The sequence below is a fragment of the Quercus lobata genome, chromosome 5 (assembly GCF_001633185.2).
Source record: "Quercus lobata isolate SW786 chromosome 5, ValleyOak3.0 Primary Assembly, whole genome shotgun sequence".
Taxonomy (NCBI): domain Eukaryota; kingdom Viridiplantae; phylum Streptophyta; class Magnoliopsida; order Fagales; family Fagaceae; genus Quercus; species Quercus lobata.
This window is the reverse complement of record NC_044908.1, coordinates 5,657,400-5,669,382: the sequence shown is the minus strand read 5'-3', so window position 1 is coordinate 5,669,382 and position 11,983 is coordinate 5,657,400. Positions and strand designations below refer to the sequence as shown.

The 11,983-nt window shown below is 38.7% G+C and overlaps 1 protein-coding gene across 1 annotated transcript; it reads right to left on the bottom strand.

Annotated features, from left to right (window-relative positions):
- Positions 1-2,497: 2,497 nt before the first annotated feature.
- LOC115989548 (probable disease resistance protein At1g59620) lies at positions 2,498-6,460 on the bottom strand. The gene is made up of 2 exons (XM_031113274.1): positions 2,683-6,460; positions 2,498-2,595 (listed from the first exon to the last, which is right to left on the bottom strand). The coding sequence occupies exon 1, from the start codon at positions 6,379-6,381 to the stop codon at positions 2,725-2,727; it is 3,657 nt and encodes a 1,218-aa protein (XP_030969134.1). The 5' UTR covers positions 6,382-6,460; the 3' UTR covers positions 2,498-2,595; positions 2,683-2,724.
- Between the last annotated feature and the right edge of the window lie 5,523 nt (positions 6,461-11,983).

Below are 11,983 nucleotides of genomic sequence, written 5' to 3'. Positions count from 1 at the left end.
TTGGTTGAAACATGACTTTTCTCATTCCTCATACACCCTACTATAAATACCCTTATACCCATGAAATGTAGAGAGCTTTTAGAGAGAATTTTGAGAGAGAAACCCTAGAGAAAAACAAGATTGACTCATCCATATTCTTCATCTTTTAATTCTCCAAAATCTTCTAGTCTCACCGTCTCCATTGACATATCCTTGAGAGGTACATTTAGCTAAATCCTTATCTCACCATACCCATATCAATGAGGTATTTTGGTGCTTGGGAAGCAGTTTAGAAGGGACCAATTCATTTTGGTTGATGCAATGAGCTATTGCGAGATCTAATAAGCTAGAGAAGACAAGATTCAACGTAATCTTATTGAAACAAGAAGCTTGGAGGGCTTAGGTGCACTAGGTAGATTAGGCTTCGAAGATCTTTTGCTATTCATGTATTCCAACTTTATTCTCTAGTGGATTATTGACCGTTTGGAGGGCGGCGAAGAGGTTTTTCACCGAGTAATTCGGTTTCCTCTTCAATAACACATCGCCGGGTTATCTTTGTGTTTGCATTTTTCTTCCCTTTCTCTTTACCTTTTAATTACTGCTATGTTGGTTATTAGTTATGGTTTAGAGTGTGTTACCATTTTGGTTATAGCTTATATTTCATTTTCTGCACATTTATTATTTGATTATAAGCTTGTGTTGGTAATCTTGTATTTGGGGGTCTAAATGTTCATTAGTGTTTTACATGCTATTTGGACTTTCACAGCATCAGATAAACTTCCCTGTTAAACTTCCCATCATCATGTGCATATTGGTAGCGCCAATGAATTCTAACTTAAAAGGTACTTCTTCCTTCCATAAGGATGGGTGGAAGGTAAAAAACTTTCCAATCAAAATCAATTCAATCAATGCAGATTAATAATATAAAAAACTTTCCAATCAAAACCAATTCAATCAACGTGAGTGCACATGTTGCTAAAGTTGACATTAAAGATGTAAATTTAGCAATTGCTGCTGCTTGCAAGGCGTGTGATGAAGGACTACTAAGAGCTTTGCAGATAAATTGGAACTTCAGACGTTTTCAACTGAGGTATTCATGGTTCAATATATTAGTTAAAAATAAAAAAAGATTATTTCATAAATAAATATGGCGAAAGATGACCACATATTTAACTCCAATTTGTCAATTTTAATTTGGCCTAAAAAGAAAATTTTACTATCTAATATCTACAAACTATTCGATTGAATTTGGTTTTTAATTCTAAATAATATATAGGAAAGACAAAGGGTACTTTTGCACTTTGGTGATTTGATTGAACTACACAATGATGAACTTGCTGTGGTTGAAACTTAGGACAATAGGAAGCCAAATGAATAGACTACTAAAATTGAAGTTCCAATTGTGGCACTTCTATTGCAATACGATGTTGGTATATCTATTGATATAGTTCATCTTTTGCTTCATAGATTTTGAGTATTCCTTAATGCTATGTTTTTGTGAGATTTTTAGGATTTTTAGGAAACTTTCAAGGTGGATGGAGAAAATTCATGGTCTCATACAGTGTATATTTTTTATTTATAAGCATTCAATATAAGTATTTGCAAGCATAAGATTAAAAAAAAAAAAAAAAAAAAAAAAATGGTCTCCATCGTTAGTTGAAGTCATCTTTTACTGGAGTTAAGTGCGAGAATGTCATAAGAGTATTAATAAATTGGTGGAAGAGTATTGATACATTGGTGGATTTGATAATTTATACTGAAAAACAATTAAACTTGTATTAAAATTTGGATGGCATTTTGTTAGTGCTTGACGTTAGCTTTCTATTTTCCAGTTGTTATGAAATGAATAAATTCACAACAGCGCCCTCACCCCCCCCCCCCCCCCCCCCCCTAAAAACCCCCTTCTTTTATACATAGATTATTAGACTATGACTATGAAAATGCAATTGAAATATGTATAATGGTTTGATTTTGATAATTTAAGCTGAAAAACGGCTGCTGGACACATACTTATGTTAACCTTTCTGCTATGCATTTGGTTGGTTATGGGAATGGTGAAGAACTACAAAGTAGTTGGTTCTAGCATTAAAACAATAAACATGAATTTCCTCCATTAGCTATTAAATATTTGCATTTTTTCTTTAACTCTCTAATGCATTGCAGACATTAGCAACTAGTAACTCAAAAAATGTGGTAGCTACTTGTCTTACCAAGGGCAAAGGACAATGCACAACAAATTGGATAATTATTCAATGATAGCCACTAGAGAACAATAATCACTAACAAATATATATATATATATATATATATTTTTTCTGGAAGAAAAAATATGGCACCCCCAATTTATTGCGGTCATCTGCATAGTAAGGAATGACTATTTTTTTACGGTCATGGATATGAGCTACATATTATTGATCAAATGCCTTAGAACCAACCGAAAAAAAAAAAAAAAAAAAAAAACCACAGAGACATAGAGTAGCACTTTTTTGCAGCTAAGCTTGCAATTTTATTCCAGTCATTTGCATTGCAAGCATATGCCATTTATTGGTCAAATACCTTAGTACCCTCATTCATGGAGACCCTAACAGTTGCTTGAGACATGAAAGGAAGGACAATCTGTAGATACAAATTGCAATGTCAAAATCATAATAACTTGTTTAAAGAGCTGAATAATCAAAAGGAACAGAGATGTAAAAAGACAACCTCAATAACATAGACAGGAGCTTGAGTTCCGTTCAGCATTGACTACTGCAAATCAATAATTAAGACCGGAAAGACAGAAATATGTTCCCAGGTTTGCTCCTTGCGTTTTTCCACTTGTCTTGTGAAATTAAGTGGCATCATTTTTAACTTCAATTCACGAAGGGTCTTGAGATGGATCAACCCGGAGGGGACCTTCAATTTCTTGCAAGATCGGAACTCCAACTTCTTGACGGTCGGCATTGCTTGTTCCTCCACATGCCATTCTTCCAATTCCTGAAGCATTATGAATTTCAGAACTTGAAGCTTAGGGAAGCCTCCCTTAGAGCAAAACATGCTTTTCCCAGTATAAGAAGCAGAGTAGAAAGTAAGGCACTCAAGTTTGTGAAGCTTCTCTAACTGTGGCATTGGATCATCTGAAAGGCCAGAGGCTGATAAAGTAAGATCAGTCAGGCTTTGGGGGAGTGCAGTAGTGTTTATGATGGTGGATGGATGATTCAATTTTCCAAACAGAGATAGGGATGAGAGATATTTGAGGCCTGACAAGTGATCCACATAGAGATCTTGAGGTTGACTGATTTCATCGATTGATTTTAACGTCAATTCTTGAAGTTTCTTTAGTTCCACAAGACTATCTGCCAATGCTTTTTGCTGTGACAACTCCAACTGGAACGCCAGATCTAATATCTGAAGGTTTGTCATCATATTGAAGGCATCCTTCAGAGGATTGTCTTCATCTACAAATCCACTTCGCAAAATTTGAAGATTTTGCAGAAATTTCCTATTGGGTTGATGACATTTCTTTTCAGGTTGATGATCAATTTTGCTCCGACAAAAATCGCTCAAATACAGGTTTTGAAGTTTCTGCAGTTTCCATATTGAACTAGGGAGTATGCGAATATAAGTATGCTTCACATCCAATATTTCAAGGTTCACTAAGTTGCCAATTGATTCCGGGAGACTCTCAAGGTAAGTCCACCTTAACCCCAGATACGTTAATTGTTTTAATTTTCCTATATTCTTTGGCAACTGAGGTTTGAACGCTTGTTCTAGATCAAGCACCTTCAACTGTAAGAGGTGCCCTCTTGAAATGCCTTTCTTAAGGTAGTTACCAATTTCTTCTCCAGGTTTATCTCCTTCTCTAGTATCAAAACAGACCATGGACTGGGGATTTTTGTAGCTTTGTGATATATTCGGTGAATAATTGCTACCACCAAAGCCTTGACAAGATCTGACATCATTTTCATAAAAATAATAAATTACTTGCTCATTTAAGCAAGAACTTGGATACTCTCGCAACCAGATTTCTCTGAGAGTACAAGGTAAGACACATGTCCTAGCATTCCCGTTCATCTTTCTCTCCAGTATCTGTACCAAGTTGTGGCTTATCAACTCTAACAAATAATTCTCTGCAACAGATTTAAGAGGCTTATTATCACTCACTTCTACGAGCCCTTCTGCAACCCACAAAGCTGCTAATCTTCTTGAAGAAATTTCGGAGTCTTTGGGAAATTTCACAAAGTAAGAAAGACATTGACTTAGATACGGATGCAAGTCTTTTTTGTTTTTTTCCAAATTTTCTGACCATGGTCTTTGGTAAGGATTGACATGCTCAAGCACCCTTGACAAGTCATCAGTGGTCACTTCTTTCCCGGACAATAGATAGCCATGATTTAAGATGGAAAGTGGCAAGCCTCCACATCTTCTTACAACTTTTTTGCCAAGATTTTTCAATTCTGAAGAGGTTTCATGATTAGGATGAGAAGGTTCATCCATACAGTGCACCATCTGCCCAAACAAAGCCCGGCTCTCATCATTAGTTCGTAGTCTAAGATGGTACGGTTTGCAACTTAGGCCAGCATGTGAAGCTACACTCTTGTCCCGTGTGGTGAGCAAAATTCTGCTCCCTTTTCCGTTATCTAGGAATGCTTCTTTTAGAGTATCCCAGGTTTCCTTGTTGGGAATTTTGTCCAGAACTAGAAGGTACTTCCTAGTTTTCAAAAACTCATTCACCACCTTGTAAGAGTAATCTTTCTCATTAGCTGGCAGCACCTCTTTTCCTAATTTTTTCAAGAGTTCAGTCTTATCATCTGTTATATCTGGTAGAGATACCCAGTATCTGTAAACGAAATGCTTCTGAATAGCTCTATTATTAAACACCATCTTGGCAAGAGTTGTCTTACCGATGCCCTCCATCCCCACAATGGAAAGAGTGGAGAAATTCTCAAAACTGTTGGTGATGCCCTCCATCCCCACACTGGTGAGAGTGGAGAAATTCTCAGCACTGTTGGTGGTTAGTTGTGAGACGATTTCATGTATGTCTTCTTCCAAGCCGACCACCCAGTTTGTCTCCCTCATTAGTTCAATGTGAAATATCTTTATGCTTATGGCAAGCAAATCGAGAGCTTTCTTCAATCTTGCAGTTTCCGCAGAGAACTTTAGCCAAGGATCTGTCTCCTTTTGGCTTTTGCTGCTTTGTGGTTGGGAGGAAGACAAAGAACAAATTGCATCTTTAACAATGATTTTCATTTGACCCTTCCAAGCCATTCTTGAATTGTCCATGCCTTCAACTGGGTTTGCATCTTTGAGAAGTTCGTGCACTTTTTCGAAATAGTCTGGTAGCTCGTTGAGTCGAAAAGCTACCTTGGGTTGTTCTTGACTTAGCTGCTTGTGAAACTTGTCTAGAACTTCTAAAATTTCCTTGTCATCGATTTTGGCCTGAGTTTTCTGATGTTGGGTCCGATCAACAGATTTTGATGGAACTCTTCGGATAAAGGTGAAATCAAGCTCATACTTCTTTGAAAAGAGGAGCCAGAGCAGTCTTTCGATCTTCTCAAAGCTTTTCGGGAGATCCTTTGCCATCATCCAATTACCTAAAAACGGAAGCCATTTCAATAGATCTGTGGTTTTGCGGTCAATCTGATGTTGTAGTTTGCAGATGACCTCCTCTGCTTCTTTCACCCAGGCCTTTTCTGTTTCGCTTTCCAATGTATGCCCTTCCAAATCTCGCAGGAAAGCACTCAGTAGATGCAGTGGTAACTGGATTGAGTACTTTATTTCCTTTTGTGTTTCCGGCACTAAATTTGGATTCATTTTATCCATTAGGCTTTTGAATTTCTTTTCAATAAAGACTGTTTCTTTTGCTCGTTTATAAATGGAAGATTTATCCTCCTCTATTGGTCTGTCTTTCAGGCTTCTAACAATTGACCTTGACTGCTCTACTGATTTGCAGATTTTTGTCTTCTTCCAAAGTTGCTCATTTATCAGAGAATTGCACGAACCCAAGTCAGCCTTGAGGTCATAAATTTTTTTGAAACCAGTGAAACCAGAGTAAAACAATTCCAGAAAATATTTTGTTTCATGTAGTCTCCTGTAGGATTCACGGCAATCCTTTACCGTGCCAACCAGGGTTTTGGTTGCCTCAAACCAGCCTCTCTCGGCATCAGATAGTTGTACAGTGGCTCCTGGTTTTAGTTGAGAATCCCTAAGTTGATTGGGTTTCTCATCTATTTTTTTCGCTGATTCTGCAACCTCTTCTATATCTTTCATGATAGCTTCCAAGATCTTGAAATCCCGTTGAACCTGCTCAAAAATGTCCTTCACCTGTCCAAGCCATCTGATAATGAGGTACACGGGCACAATGACTATGAGGATAAAAGCAAGAAAACGCATTGAAATTACAATTGAAATTGAGAAGGCCATGGGTGCTCTCTTTTGTTGGTATGTGAAGAAAAGCTATGCGGAACTCATTGGAGTTGTACGGTTGGTTTAATGTAAAAAGAAAAAAGACCTCTACATGGTTCAAAAGTGATCTGTGAAGCAAGTAGTACTAAAAACAAAGCTATTATCCAATTTACAGACTTGGCTTCAAGCCTTCAATAAAAAGAAAACGGCCATTGAGTGGTTTGAAAGCATCATTAATTACTAAATGAAGAAGAAAAGAATCTAAACCCTCAATAGTAAACTACTAGAGCTAATTATGACCCCCAATTTTTAAATTACAGCTCAATTGCTTTTAATCTACTCTACTAGATGCTGATTTAGAGTAATCAATGCACAATTAAACCGGACTACTTCCTAATGCATGGACATACATAATAAGCAATTACATAAAAGCATAAGGAGTAAGGGAAGAATGATGCAAACACAGGATAACACGATGATGTGTAATCGAAGAGGAAAACTAAAATACTCAACATAAAAACCTCTCCGCGACTGTCCAAGTCAAATCAATCCACTAATGAATATGTTGGAGTACAAGCATTAAAAAATAGACTCTCCAAGCCTAATCTACCCTCTATACATAGACCCTTCAAGTCCCAAATACCAACGGGCTTCACCGAGGCTTGTTTTCACTAGCTTTCTAGATCCCGTAATTAACACCAATTGCTTAAACCATATAAAATGGCATGTCCCAATGCTTCCCAAGAGCTCTAAAACAACTCACAACACTTAGAATGGGTGCAGTATATGTTTGGGCTAAGACCCTCTCAATGGATATGGAATTAGAGAGGGAAGAGTACGATGAAAATCAAGAGAAATGTGTAAAGAGTGTAGGTAAGTGTCGATGCCCAGCCTCGAAAATACGAGGTCGAAAAACTGTTGCCGCTGTAGTTGTGGTCCTTCGTTTGACCACCCATCGTGGCGACAGCTCCTGCACCTGTGGGGCCTATTAGTGGCCCCTCTTGATGATGGTGCTGTTCGCGCGGAGCTTCGGGTGCTCTCTCCCTCGGTGGATGAAGATAGGTCTACCTTCGACAGTATGGCGGGAATCTGGGCCAAATTATAGGTGGTTACCAAAGGTAAGTGGAGTCGCCACCAATCATTAGGTTTTTCTAAGGTATGATTGGTCACTTGTTTCTAATTAATTTTATTACCAATCCTAGGTTAAGAAAAAGGGCATATTTCCTAATCTAATGTGGATGGCCAAAAATCTTGATTCTTAGGTCCGGAAGTTTGGTTATGTATAAAAAAGGTGTTCGGCAGTGTCTGCCCAAAGACATTCCTTTGCTTTGATAAACCTTAATTTTTGGGAATTGGCAGTAAAAACATGATTTTGGCATTGGGTTTCGGGCTTTGCATGCATGAGGACTCTGAGGTTTGGCATTTGAAGGGGCATGGTCCCACTCTATGCTTTCCTAAGACATTCAAGCAAAGTGCCAGATTTCCACAGTGAAAATCCAGCAACATGTCACCTTACTTTCGTAGCGGAAATTAGGCATCGCTTACCTTAGGTGACACAAACTATAATGATCACATCTAAAGGGGCGAGCAGGTATATATATACATCCCGCACAATGCAAGCACATAGAGCAGAAAAGCAAATGTCTACATCCCTAAAGTATGGCCCAAAATATAAGTGCAGGAAAATAAATAAAGGTCACCGTACTGTAGAGATAAGGACAAATGGTACTTGGTGTGATATACCTAATACAACCCATCTAAGAGAGAAAGGGAGGAGGAAAGAAGGGGTTGAAAAGAGTACATAATCAAAGGGAAAGGCTAAACTCCTAAATTTACTGAACATTGCTACTGTGCTCAACCACATGCTTGTATCCGTGCCCTTTTTGCTTGCGCCTAGGAGACTGTGCCCTAGCTCTAAGCGTCCCTGCTCCATGTGTGTACATGCAAAGGCAAACACAAGAAACCAACAAACAAGCAATGGAAGGGAAAGATGCAAAGTGCATATGAAGGAGGCATAAAGCAAATAAGCGTGATAGACATAGCAAACATAGCATGTGGCAGAAGATAAGACAAGCAGGATACACAAACAAACGAGAAAGCAAGAAGGCAATTAGACGAACACGCAAGAATGCAAATAAAAGGTGGTGTCTGCAAGGGACAAATGTAGGTTTGGATTGAATGCCTATAGCTTCATTGTGTTGAAGCATGGGCAACACACTAGTAGGCAAGACTCATGCATGGACATATAAGCAAGTGTGTAAAGATGCATATAAAGCCAACAAATCACATAAACAAGCACGGTAAGCATATCACCACACAGAACGGAAAAGGGGAAAGGTATGTGAAAGTTCAAAAACGTGTATAAACACCCTTGAATGTTTAGACCCCCAAATTAGGACAAAATGGGCTTCTGCCCTTTTCCACAAAACTAATTAGATTTTTACCCTTCTTCCCAAACTAAATAGAGAAATGCCCCTCTTTTGAAACTCGATTTTTTCAAAATCGAGTTAAACCTTATAGTGACATTTTTAAGGACCTATAGTGGCGTTTCGTAACTTGATATCCATAAAATCGAGTTATAGGCAATTTTATTGCCTATAACTCGATTTTGTGAATATCAAGTTATAAAACGTCACTATAGGTTCTTCAAACGTCACTATAGGTCCTTAAAAACGTCACTATAGGGCTTTAGAATTTTTTTTTTTTTTTTAAACTCGATTTTGAGAAAGTCGAGTTTCAAAAGAGGGGCATTTCCCTATTTAGTTTGGGAAGAAGGGCAAAAGGCTAATTAGTTTTGTGGAAAAGGGTAAAAGCCCATTTTGTCCCCCCAAATTACAACTTAACCAATTCAAGCAATATGTCAAACAACAAGTGTGCGGAAACTTAACATAAGCTATAATATGGAATTGGTTAAAAACTATCTAAACCAAAACAAAATATAATCCGCAGCAGATAATAAAAAGGCAAAGATAGAGAGGAAGGAAGATGCAAACACAAAGACAACACGCAATGTGTTATCGAAGAGGAAACCGAAGCCCTCGGCGTAAAACCTCTCCGCCGCCCTCCAAGTGGTAAACAATCTACTAGAAAATACAGTTTGGATACATGGACAGCAATAGACCCTCCAAGCCTAATCTACCCAGTGCACCTATGCCCTCCAAGCTTCTTGCTCCAACGAGGTTGCGACGAACCTTTTTCTTTTCTAGCTTCCCGGATTTCGCTACTAGATCGTAGCATCAACCAATGAAGATTGGTTCCTTCCTAACTGCTTCCCAGAAATCCAAACAGCTGTCTCACAGAAATGATGATGGTGAGAACCAAGTTTGGTATAATGCCTCTCAAGGATTTGACAATAAAGAGGAAGAGAGTTGAGGAATTTGAAGAGACTCTAAGGTATAGATTATGGGTGAATCAATCTTGTTTTTCTTTAGGGTTTCTCTCTCAAAATTCTCTCTGGAAGCTCTCTCACAATCGTGGGTAAAAGGGATATTTATACTAGAGTGGAAGAGGAATGTGAAACGTCAGGTTTTACAAAACAGAGGTGTCTCGCGGCTTGACTAAGTCGCAAGATCCAGTCGCGAGATAACCGTATGGCCAGTTGTCCTGTTTTGTCTTGTAGTGCTCCAGCTTGCATGACTGTTCACCTTCCAGCATGCTTGGCACGTGTGCTGCGTCTAGCGGCTTGCAGCCGCGAGTCACCCGCGAGTCCTAGCCGCGAGTCTCTGTTTTCTTGCACACTCTTGAGCAATCTTCACTCTCTCTCACTCACTACCCTTACATCAAACCCACCTAAATACAGGGTTACTAAATGTTGAATTACAAGCAAATTTGGCACGGAATAAAGCCAATTAGATGGTTGAATAAATTCAACCTTACAATCTCTCCCTTTGGCTATTATGTGACAAAACCCTAAAACAGACTCTAGACTTAACATGTGAGTTGGGAACAGTTGAACAAAACTCACTCACACCTAACTCTAGAAGCTGTGAAGCACTTGAATCATATGGACATAATACTCCTGAAACACAACAATACACCATGATCATTGTAAGCAGAAAATTATAAATGCATATGAAACAGGCAATATGTGATCAAGCAAAGATGGAGTTAAGAAACAAACCATGGCTTGATCAACCAAGTGAACACCATAAGGTAGTGATCACAGTGCTCATTCACACTTGGAATGAACACAAGGACATACAAGTTAACAAGCACAAGGCAAGACACTTGTATGTTCAACACTCAACCAATGCATAATACACAAGGCATATGCATCTAGGAACAATCCTACAAGGGCACAAGAGTGATAGTACATAAACCAAAATGCAAGACGTTTAGATTAAAGTACTGATTTCAACATAGAATAAAGGCTGCAATAAGCAAGGTACAAACCATAAAGCCTACAAACTATGCATAAAACATTAACCCTAAAAACTTACAAAAGCACATGGGTACAAAACCAAAATATCCTGAATAACATCATCAAAATATATTAAAGTTTAAACCAAGAGTATAGGGTAAGAGTTAGAAACAACTATACATTAAAAACACAGTGTATCAAACCCATATAAACATTAAATAGTTTAACAAACATAAACCTAAACCTATAAGTTTAGAAGATAAGACTAAAAAAAAGTATGACAAAAGTATGTGTGTACTCCCCTTATCACTATGCACACTTCCCTTTGAAATTTTCTCCCCCTTACTGAATGCTCTCCCCCTTTTTGGCACGAATAGCTAAAGGCTCTCGTCCAGCTTTTGTTGAATAGCATCTAGCTGATTTTCCATAGTCTCGAGATGCATTTGGACATGGTTGTTTGTGGAGTAGAGAAGTGCCACAAGCTCATCAATGCATTTCTGAATATGCTCAAGTACACTGCCGACCCTATCAATATGAGGAGCAGTCTGTGCTTGCAGAAAACTAGCCAGTGAAGCTTGAGGAACAGCACGTGAAGTAGATGTGGTATGTGCAGGTGTCTCTGATTTAGGGGCAGATGGAGTAACAGGAGAGATGTGAGCACTCCTTGGTGATTTAGAGGAGTGACTTCTGCTAGCTTGAAGAGTGAACAAGGAAATAGGACGTTGACGAGTCAACATTTTTCCATCTGCAGGAGGAATAATGCCTTCACGAAGAATGAGCTTCATGATGAGACTGCAAAATGGAATAATTTCTCGAGCTGTAGTTCGACACGCGGTCTTCCTCAAGGTGTAGTAGATGTGAGCACATATATCAATAGGGGCTCCTGTAATAAGGTCACAAAGGAATAAAGCTCTCCCAAGATTGATGAATGTAGTGTTGGACAGGTGGTAGAGATTGGTGAACATGATCAACTTCAGTGTGGTCAGCTCTGGTGCAATCTTTGCGGTGCTGATGGATGTTCCTGCACTGGATACTTCATGATCGGATCCTAGGATTTGTAGAATTTCTTCAACTTCTGGAGTTCGTTCATCGTAAGGAGTTAGATTCATATTCTGAGGTCTGATGATGCCGAGAAGATCTGTGATGGAGTCTGGGGAAACACTAAACTCTGTTCCTCTGACCTAGAAAATGAGTTGAACTCCAAGATCAGTTGCATTGGAGAAGCATTCTTTGACCAGCTCATCCATTGGATCGTCAAAG